At 54.9% G+C, this 9,986-nt stretch overlaps 1 protein-coding gene across 1 annotated transcript; it reads left to right on the top strand.

The window, feature by feature from the left end:
• The first annotated feature begins 2,273 nt into the window (after positions 1 to 2,273).
• Positions 2,274 to 9,368, top strand: UBE2S (ubiquitin conjugating enzyme E2 S). The gene is made up of 4 exons (XM_023184255.1): positions 2,274 to 2,856; positions 3,454 to 3,601; positions 5,841 to 6,031; positions 8,888 to 9,368. Exons 1-4 carry the CDS (start codon positions 2,854 to 2,856, stop codon positions 9,212 to 9,214), a joined length of 669 nt encoding a protein of 222 aa, XP_023040023.1. The 5' UTR covers positions 2,274 to 2,853; the 3' UTR covers positions 9,215 to 9,368.
• The last annotated feature ends 618 nt before the right edge of the window (positions 9,369 to 9,986 follow it).

The raw sequence follows: 9,986 nt of genomic DNA, 5'->3' as shown, positions 1-9,986 counted from the left end.
GATTGTTCATCTTTATCACTTGCTGGTTGTTCTTTAGTCTTTCTCACTTGCTGACATGGTGGTATAGACTTACTTGCTATCTGGCTCCCACACCAGGAGGTAGGATCCATGAAAGTCGAGGTTTTGTCCCTTTTATTCTCTGCTGTATCCCACAGCATCCTGCCAGCTATAGTGTAGACCCTAATAAAGAAGAACAAATGTATTGAATAAGTGCAGGTGTACAGAGGGGGATCATAATAATTAATAAGATCCACCCATCATGGTTGTTACAAGGATTAAATGACATCAAGCATGTAAAGAAACTAGAACAGGGTCTGGCACACAGCAAATAATAAATAACCATTAGTATTAGCATCATTATTGTTATGTCTTTTGGGTAGATTTTTGAGATCAAGACAAGTTTAGCCACCAGCTTTCCCTTATCCCAGCTGGGGTACCCTGAGCAAGTCACTTTACCTCCCGCTCCTTCAGTTTGTCTGTGAATTGGGCTGGAATCCTCCACACCCAGCAGGCTAAAATTGAAGATCAGCAAAATGCTGATTGGCAAAATGGGATGACGGTGACTCTAAGCAAGATTGGTGGCATAGGGTATGGGGGAAAGTGATGAGATTCTGTAGATGACATCAACAGGAACTGGTATAGATTGGACCTGGGGTGAGGGAGCAGGAAGGGATCACCTGTAGCTGCCATTTCTCCACAAACTAGTTATGATGGTGACTTTTAATGCTGTAGCTGTTTTTTCTGTTGTTTTGGGGTTTTGGGGGTTTTGTTGTTTTGTACATATTGGCAGGTGTCTCTCACTATGTTCCTCAGGCTGATCTCAAACTCCTGGGCTCAAGTGATCCACCTACCTTGGCCTCCCAAAGTGCTGGGATTACGGGCATGAGCCACTGTATCCGACCATGAAGGTTTTTTTTTTGTTTTTTTGTTTTGTTTTGTTTTGTTTTTTGAGACAGGGTCTTGCTCTGTTGCCCAGGCTGGGGTGCAGTGGCAAGATCTCAGCTCACTGCAACCTCCACCTCCCAGCTTTTAACTGATTCTCCCATTTCAGTCTCACAAGTAGCTGGGATTACAGGGCTGCATCAACACACCTGGCTAATTTTTGTATTTTCAGTACAGATGGGGTTTCATCATGTTGGCCAGGCTGGTCTCCAACTCCTGACCTCAAGTGATCCACCAGCCTCAGCCTCCCAAAGTGCTGGGATTACAGGCGTGAGCTACCACGCCTGGCCTTGGCCATGTAGATTTCTTTCACACCTTCCTTATTCCTTCTTCAGAAACTGAGGCCCCATGAGGGGAAGCTGGTAGCCAGGGTCTTTTCAGGTACCTGTGGCCAAATTAGGCCCAGATGTTAATGCTCTCATCCACAGCTGAAAAGCCCAAGAAACTAAGAAGAGCTGTGGACGCACAGACCGGCAGAGACACGGAGAAGGCACTGCAACCGCACTGCACAGATGAGCAACCAGAGGCAATTTCAGCATTCCCTCCTCCTCTCTAAGCACCTCCAAAAGGCCTGCTCAGGGAGCTCTGGCCACCGTTCTCAGGCAACCGCGTAACATTTTTACCGACACTGAGGGCTGGAGACCGTCTCCTTTCCAGGCAGCTATGTGTCCATTTCCTAGAGAGGGAAACTGAGTCCCAGAGAAGGTGGGTGTGGCTGGAGGCCATGGGTCAGGCACAGGCAGAACCATACCCTGAATAAACGTCTTTGGACTCTCTGACTTCTTTCCCTGGCATCACAATGGATCCCAGTGCCCATGTGTCACATAAGGAAACTGAGGCTGGGGTCTTCGATGAAGCCTGGCAGGGGTCGGGGTCACACACGGAGGGCAAGGCTGTCCAAGCCTTCAAGGTCATTCTGACTGATCTTTGAGCCCTCGCAATACAGGACGTGGGCCCAAGACCATTTCCAGCACAAAATGGCGCCTCGTAGAAAAATGTAGCCGGAGTTTCAGCGCCCACCTCCACCATGGTTCAGAGGAGGGGGCGCGGGCTGCAGCGCACACCTCATTTGCATTTATAAAAAATCAGCGGACTTCGTTGGCTGGGAGCGGTTTGATCTGCACGAAACTGGGTCTGTATTGGTCGCTATCCATTCCTGCCCGCCCTCTGACCGGTCTGTCAGCCATTGGCCCATGAGAGTCTCGTGACCCACCAGTCACGAAGGCGCATCCCTATTGGCCCCAGCGCCTTCCATCACGCGTTTAAAACCCCGAGTCCCGCCTCTTCTCGCCACGCTCCAGCCTCCAGGAAGACCGTTAGTCGCGTGCGCGACTTCCTCGGCGTCAGGGCGCGCGCGCGCGCGCGTAGGCCGGGCCGTGACGGCGTCTCATTCAAACGGCCCAATGAGCGGCCGCGTCGCCTTCCCCGTCCCCTTCCTCTGTACTTCCCCTTTTCAGCCTCTCCGTTCTTTGAGCACCCTCCCCGACCCCCGCGGGCCCCCATTGGCCGGCCCGCTACCCAGCCCTCTCCGCCACTTCCCTAGCTTCTGACCATAGTTTGCGGGGAAGGGAGCGAGCGCGTCAAACACCTAGGAACGTGCGCGCTGACGTCACGGTTGAAGCTCGGGGGCTGAGGGGCCGCGGAGGGCGTGGCCTGCCGGCGGCTATAAAGAGGCGGTGGTGCGCGCGCGCTTGGCTCAGTGCTGCCGGGCACCGGGGTGGCGGATTGGTGAAGGCTGTTCGCGGCGGACGTCGGAGGCAGCGGCGGACGTCGGAGGCAGCGAGGAGCGGAGCGGGGCCGCCGGGGCCTCTCCAGGGCCGCAGCGGCAGCAGTTGGGCCCCCCGCCCCGGCCGGCGGACCGAAGAACGCAGGAAGGGGGCCGGGGGGACCCGCCCCCGGCCGGCCGCAGCCATGGTAAGCGCGGACGGTGAGGCCCAAGAGGGTGGTCGGGGGTGTCCCTAGGGAGGAGGTGGAGCCTCAGGGGCCTCACGATGGGCGGCCTTGAGGGATTTGAGGGCCAGCCTGGGGGTCCCTGACCTGGGATGAGCCCGAGGGCCTTCCTGCAGGCAGAGCAGGAGCTCGGGCGGCCCCCAGTCTCCCTGGCGGCGAGGGCTCCGGGCGCTTTGCGGCCCGCCCATGGGAGTTACCAGGAGCAAGGACGCCCCGCCGCCATCTCCAGACCTGAGCCGGAGTTTCAAGGATGCTCTAACCAAAAATTAGTGGATAAGGGGGAGAGAGTAGATCTCTGGCCTACGTGGAACCACTGGAGCCCAGGCAGGATTAGGAGCGGGCTTTGGGGGTTTCTGGGGTGGGTGGAGTTATGTGCAAGCCCCCCCGCGGGAACCCGCCCCCATTTCTGTTGGAAACTCTGCCTGGGCTGGTGGCCTGAAGCATTCTGGGTGAGGGTCTGGGAGTTCAAGGGTGATTGACAGCCGGGGGCCACTGAGTCAAGACTTGGGCAGTCTCCCAGCTCTTAACACCCGCTCACCCTGCTCTCCCATCCGTGCCCAGAACTCCAACGTGGAGAACCTGCCCCCGCACATCATCCGCCTGGTGTACAAGGAGGTGACGACACTGACCGCAGACCCACCCGATGGCATCAAGGTCTTTCCCAACGAGGAGGACCTCACCGACCTCCAGGTCACCATCGAGGGCCCTGGTGAGTTTGGAAGGAAAGAGGGAAGGGGCTGCTGCTTAGATCCTCCATCACCCCACCAGGAAGTACCTGTTACAGGCTGGCCTTGTGTCAGGTGCTGGGGATGCAGTCGTGGACAGGGCAGGACGCCACGAATGACAATGATGTACTTTTTTCCCGTAAGAGTTGAGGAATACCTGTATGGAACAGTACTCTGGATTTGAAGCAAAGCTTTCAGACATGGCTTCCCTGGACCTGAGGGTGGGTAGGAATTAAGCAGGAATGGCAAGAGAGTTCCAGGTGGTGGGAATGGTGTCAGCAAGGGCCTGGGAGGGTGGGCCAAAATGATCTCAAACTCCATCCTGCTGTGAGTGTCAGGGCTGAGGAAACGAGGAGATGCAGATGGTGGGGAGACAGGTCATAAATACCCACATGCTTTGCGGAGTGATTTAGAATACTGCTTCATGCAAGCTACATCTCTGTTATCACCAGAATGCCTACAAAGTCGGGATTTGAGCAGAGCCTGTGAAGTGTGAAGGAACAGTCTAGTCCGCTGTGGTGACGGTGGTAGGTGGTCAGGGCAGACCTGAAAGTGGTGACAGTTGAGGGCCCTTCATGCCTTGCTGCAGGGGGCACGGGATCATGAGAATGGGAAGGCTCAAAAAACACACGAAGAAAGTTGATGGTGAAGCTGCCAAGGTCTTTTAGGGCTTCTAGGCCCCTGCAAGGAGTTTGTAGAGGAAGCTGGTGGAAGGTTTAAAGCAGGGGTGTGACAGATCCCTCCAAAGTTCCTATCTGACTATAGTGAGGAGAGCCGGCCTGGCAGGGGCAAGAACTCAGAGGCCAGCCAGGAAGCCAGCCTTGGAAATGGGATGAGATTCAGGGGAGGACCTAGTGGGCCATGCTCAGACTGCCGATGGGCTAGCGGAGGGACAGTATTTTGACCCATGCAAGTGGGTGAGCAGGAGAAGCATTGACTGAGGTGGGAGACTAGTTGACAGACAGTTGGATCCTTGATCTGAAAGGCATATAAGTGGGCATCTTATAGGAAGATAAGTGCGTACTCGGGTCCCTGCCACCTGGGAAGGGGCTGTGACTGGAGTGGTCACTTGGGCTGAGAAAGGGTATCCAGGGGAGTGCAGATGAGCTTGATAGTGACACAGGTGGGGACTGCAAGATGGGCATCATCTCTGAGGTTCTGGGGGAGGTCCTGTGGCCTCCTAGGAACCCAGTCTTTCTTGTTTTGTTTTGTTTTTTTTCCCCCTCGTAACGGAGTCTTGCTCTGTCACCCAGGCTGGAGTGCCATGCGCAATCTCTGCTCACTGCAACCTCTGCCTCCTGGGTTCAAGCAATTCTTCTGCCTCAGCCTCCCGTGTAGCTGGGATTACAGGTGTGCACCACCATGCCCAGCTAATTGTTTGTGGTTTTAGTAGAAACGGGATTTCACCATGTTGGCCAGGCTGGTCTCGAACTCCTGACCTTGTGATCTGCCCGCCTCAGCCTCCCAAAGTGCTAGGATTACAGGCATGAGCCACCGCGCTTGGCTTTTATTTTTTTAAACAGAGTTTTGCTCTTGTTGCCCAGGCTGGAGTGCAATGGTGCGATCTCGGCTGATTGCAACCTCCGCCTCCCGGTTTCAAGGGATTCTTCTGCCTCAGCCTTCCGAGTAGCTGGGATTACAGGCATGCACCACCATGCCTGACTAATTTTCTATTTTTAGTAGAGACAGGGTTTCTCCATGTTGGTCAGGCTGGTCTTGATCTCCCGACCTCAGTTGATCCGCCCGCCTCAGCCTCCCAAAGTGCTGGGATTACAGGCATGAGCCACTTTGCCCAGCCTCTTGCTCTTAAGAATTCTACAGCCTGACTGAGCGTAGTGGTTCCCGCCTGTAATCCCAGCACTTTGGGAGGCTGAGGGGAACAAATTGCTTGAGCCTAGGAGTGCAAGACCAGCTTGGGCAACATAGTGAGACCCACCAGGCCTGGAGGCTGTAGTCCCAGCTACTTGGCAGGCTGAGATGGGAGGAACACCTGAGCTCAGGAATTGCAGGCAGCAGTGAACTGAGATTGTGCCACTGCAGTCCAGCCGGGGTGACATGAGACCCTATTTCAAAAAAGAGAAAAAAAGAATCCTCCAGTCTGATGACAGAGCTGGCAGGGCATCCACCTGCATCACAACCGGACTGTGGAGACTGGACTTTGGGGTGTTGAGGTGGTTTGGGAGTCCTGAGTGCCCTGACCCTGTGCCCCTCCCTCCACTCCAGAGGGGACCCCATATGCTGGAGGTCTGTTCCGCATGAAACTCCTGCTGGGGAAGGACTTCCCTGCCTCCCCACCCAAGGGCTACTTCCTGACCAAGATCTTCCACCCAAACGTGGGCGCCAATGGCGAGATCTGCGTCAACGTGCTCAAGAGGGACTGGACGGCTGAGCTGGGCATCCGACACGTACTGCTGGTGAGTTCTGGGCTGGGGCTGGGCCTCCTGCCTCCTGACTCTGGAGGTCTACTGGTGTCTCAACCATAGCGCTTTGTTTAGTTTTTCTGAATCAACTCTGAAGTGGTTGAAGGTTTCCACATAAAAATCCAGGTTGCTAGCTTTCCTGGAAAGATGGACAGTGCCAGACCCAGGACACCAAGTACTGTTGAGAAGTGCCCAAGGGCACCTTGCTATGCAACGAGTGGTGAGTTTGTATTGTAGGATGGTTTTTCTCTCTCTTTCTTTTTATTTTTTTTATTTTTTTTTGAGATGGAGTCTCGCTCTGTCCCCCTGGCTGGAGTGCAGTGGCGTGATCTCGGCTCACTGCAAGCTCCGCCTCCCGGCTTCCTGCCATTCTCCTGCCTCAGCCTCCCAAGTAGCTGGGACTACAGGCGCCCGCCACCACGCCCGGCTAATTTTTTTTTTTTTTTTTGTATTTTTAGTAGAGACGGGGTTTTACCATGGTCTCGATCTCCTGACCTTGTGATCCGCCCGCCTCAGCCTCCCAAAGTGCTGGGATTACAGGCGTGAGCCATCGCGCCCAGCCTCTTTCTTTTTAAAAACAAGGATAGGGTAGGCCAGGTGCAGTGGATCACTTGAGGTCAGGAGTTCAAGACCAGCCTGGCCAACATGGTGAAACCCCATCTCTACTAAAAATACAAAATTTAGCCAGGCGTGATGGCGTGCGCCTGTAGTCCCAGCTACTCGGGAGGCTGAGGCAGGAGAATTGCTTGAGCCTGGGAGGCGGAGATTGCAGTGAGCCAAGATTGCGCCACCACACCCCAGCCTGGGCAACAGAGTGAGAGTCAAGGGTCTAGTTAGAAGCTTCTCTTTCTTTCCTTCCTTCCTTCCTTCCTTCCTTTCTTTTTTTTTTTTTTTTTTAAGATACAGGCTCGGCCAGGCGCGGTGGCTCAAGCCTGTAATCCCAGCACTTTGGGAGGCCGAGACCATTCTGGCTAACATGGTGAAACCCCGTCTCTACTAAAAAATACAAAAAGCTACCCGGGCGAGGTGGCGGGCGCCTGTAGTCCCAGCTACTCAGGAGGCTAAGGCAGGAGAATGGCGTGAACCCAGGAGGCGGAGCTTGCAGTGAGCCAGGATCCGGCCACTACACTCCAGCCTGGGTGACAGAGCGAGACTCCGTCTCAAAAAAAAAAATAAAAATAAAAATAAAAATAAAGATACAGGCTCTTTGCTGCCCAGGCTGGAGTGCAGTGGCGCAATCATAGCTCACTGTAGCCTTGAATTCCTGGGCTCAGGTGATCTTCCTGCCTCAGCTTCCTGAATGGCTGGTATTACAGGCATGCACCACCATACTTAGTTTTCATATTTTAGATTTGTATGGTTTGCAGAGATGGGGTCTCAGAAGCTAAAGCTGAGTTTACATGTCGTACAACTCACTGTTCCAAAGTATCAGTTGAGTGGTTTTTTAATAGTGATAGGGTCCATAAACCAGTGTTTCTCAGCCAGAGGTGATTGTGCCCCCAAGGGGTATTATGCAGTCAGGAGACCAAAAAGGTCGTCACAACTTGGGGGTGCCGCTGGCATCTAGTGGGTGGAGGCCAAGGGTGCTGCCCAAATCCTGCAGTGCACGAGATGGCTCCATAACACGGAACGACCTGGTTGCCGAGGTGGAGGCATCCTGGTCTAGGCTGGTGCTCCAAGTTCTCCACAGGCTGCTGCCTCCCCACCCTTCTCACAAGCTGAAAAAAAATTAACCAAATTTCTAATGAGTCCCTGGGGTACCTGGCAGAGAGGGTGGGGAATTGGGGTTTCTTGCCATGCACAGGGAGAGGATTGAGCTCCAAGGTAAACAGACCCCAAACCTTTCCCTCCCACGTGCATTGCCTCCCTTCCCCTGGGGTGTCGTTGGAGGCTGCTGGGAACATTGGCACTGAGCTCCAGGCCTACTTGCTGCTAGGTCGACATCTGGGCCTGTCAGGGGCTCAGCCAGCAAGAGAGCCGCAAGAAGAGCAGCTAGACCTGCAGTTTGGGTGCAGTGATGAGAAATAGGGTGGAACCTGCGTCCTGGTCACCATCAGTGATACCTGCTGAGCATCTGCTGAGGCAGGTACTGTGTGTGTGTCATAGTGGCCACAGAGAGCAAACTGCTGTGGCCAGTTTGCCCAGACCCACTTCAGAGGATCCAGCAGGGGCTGCCAGTCACACCTCTGCACTCCAATTTACCCGTCAGGACAGGCTGATGAAGGGTGTTAAGAGGAATCTCTGGCACCTCAGGCCACCAGTCCTCGTGTCTTGCCCTCTTGTGTATGGTCCAACCCATCTAGAGTCTTAGGCTGTGAACTTGGGATTTCTGACAAAAGACAGTGAGAGGTCAGGATTTATGCTGGATCTGGAAAGATAGGGAGCTTTAGAGTCCAACACGCAGGTGTGAGTCTCTTCCCTCTGTCCAGACTCCAGGCCTCATTGAACCAGAGGGCCTCTGAGGTCATGCTAAACTGCATGGAGGCAAATTCAAAACCATGATAGGACTCAAGTCTGGGGCTCAGGCAAGTAATGGGCTCCTGAGAGGGGCCTTGGCGTTTACCCATCACCCCGCAAGCTCCACAGAGGACTCGGGACGTTTCAAACCACTGGGCCTATGGTATCGTGTCCTTTTGGGAACATGAACTGTAGGCAGGTCACAGGAAAGTGGGCTCTGAGGGAGACAGGGAGCAAGGATGAGGGAGGATGCAGCATAGCATAGGTGGGGCCTGGATCTGCAGCTGAGTTGGGAGCAGAAGGAACAGCCAGAGCGGAGGCCACCCTGTTGTGGGGGCCTGGGGGTCCCTGTAGGTTGCCCGACCCTCCGTGACCCTGGGCCTCTTCCCACAGACCATCAAGTGCCTGCTGATCCACCCTAACCCCGAGTCTGCACTCAACGAGGAGGCGGGCCGCCTGCTCTTGGAGAACTACGAGGAGTATGCAGCTCGGGCCCGGCTGCTCACGGAGATCCACGGGGGCGCCGGCGGGCCCAGCGGCAGGGCCGAAGCCGGTCGGGCCCTGGCCAGTGGCACTGCAGCCTCCTCTACCGACCCTGGAGCCCCAGGGGGCCCGGGAGGGGCTGAGGGTCCCATGGCCAAGAAGCATGCTGGCGAGCGCGATAAGAAGCTAGCGGCCAAGAAAAAGACGGACAAGAAGCGGGCACTGCGGCGGCTGTAGTGGGCTCTCTTCCTCCTTCCGCCGTGACCCCAACCTCTCCTGTCCCCTCCCTCCAACTCTGTCTCTAAGTTATTTAAATTATGGCTGGGGTCTGGGGAGGGTACAGGGGGCACTGGGACCTGGATTTGTTTTTCTAAATAAAGTTGGAAAAGCAGCTTCTGTGTCTCACAAATGCCCCAGGACGCTGCATTTGCCACGTGTCTCTGGGAGATTGGCTCCCCTGCACAGGCCCTGGGTCCTTATACAGCCTCCCGGACTGCAGCAGTAGGTCCATCTAGTTCACCAGCCCTCCTGTTTGAGGATTGGGTCCACCTCTTTGTTCTCTGGGGGTAGAGCAGTCACAACCCCTCTTTGGAGTCAGATTTCCAATCTAAAGTGGGGTGGGGACCTGGAGGCTGCTCCTGGTGGCCTGAGTGGCACTGCCCTATATTTCTCCCTCTAGAATAATGGACACGTTGGTATGGCAGTGGTATTCCTGCTCAGGATGGCCAGGTGCGAGCAGTCTGGCATGAGGCTCGCCTCGTCTGTCTGGTTCTGGACTGGGTCAAGGTTCAGTTCCCTTGAATCATCTGATCCCGCTTTGCGCTGAAGATTGGTTTTTCCCTTGTGGGCAGCAAAGCCTGTTCCCACGTGTATTTCTGCACTACAGATCACAAAGCCAGTGGCTTAAAACAACACCCACTTCAGACTTTCTGTTGGAAGTCTGGACACAGCTGAGCTAGTCCCTGCTCAGTGCTTTGCAGGCTAAAATTGAAGTATTGGTTGTTCGTGT

The sequence above is a fragment of the Piliocolobus tephrosceles genome, chromosome 21 (genome assembly GCF_002776525.5).
Source record: "Piliocolobus tephrosceles isolate RC106 chromosome 21, ASM277652v3, whole genome shotgun sequence".
Taxonomy (NCBI): Eukaryota; Metazoa; Chordata; class Mammalia; order Primates; family Cercopithecidae; genus Piliocolobus; species Piliocolobus tephrosceles.
This window is presented reverse-complemented; position numbering and strand designations above follow the sequence as displayed.

Bases quoted from the DNA above. Each gene is read 5' to 3' on its own strand.
- UBE2S (XM_023184255.1), top strand. The intron at 3,602-5,840 runs GTGAGTTTGGAA...CCTCCACTCCAG, and splicing joins GGTCACCATCGAGGGCCCTG to AGGGGACCCCATATGCTGGA. The intron at 6,032-8,887 runs GTGAGTTCTGGG...CTCTTCCCACAG, and splicing joins GCATCCGACACGTACTGCTG to ACCATCAAGTGCCTGCTGAT.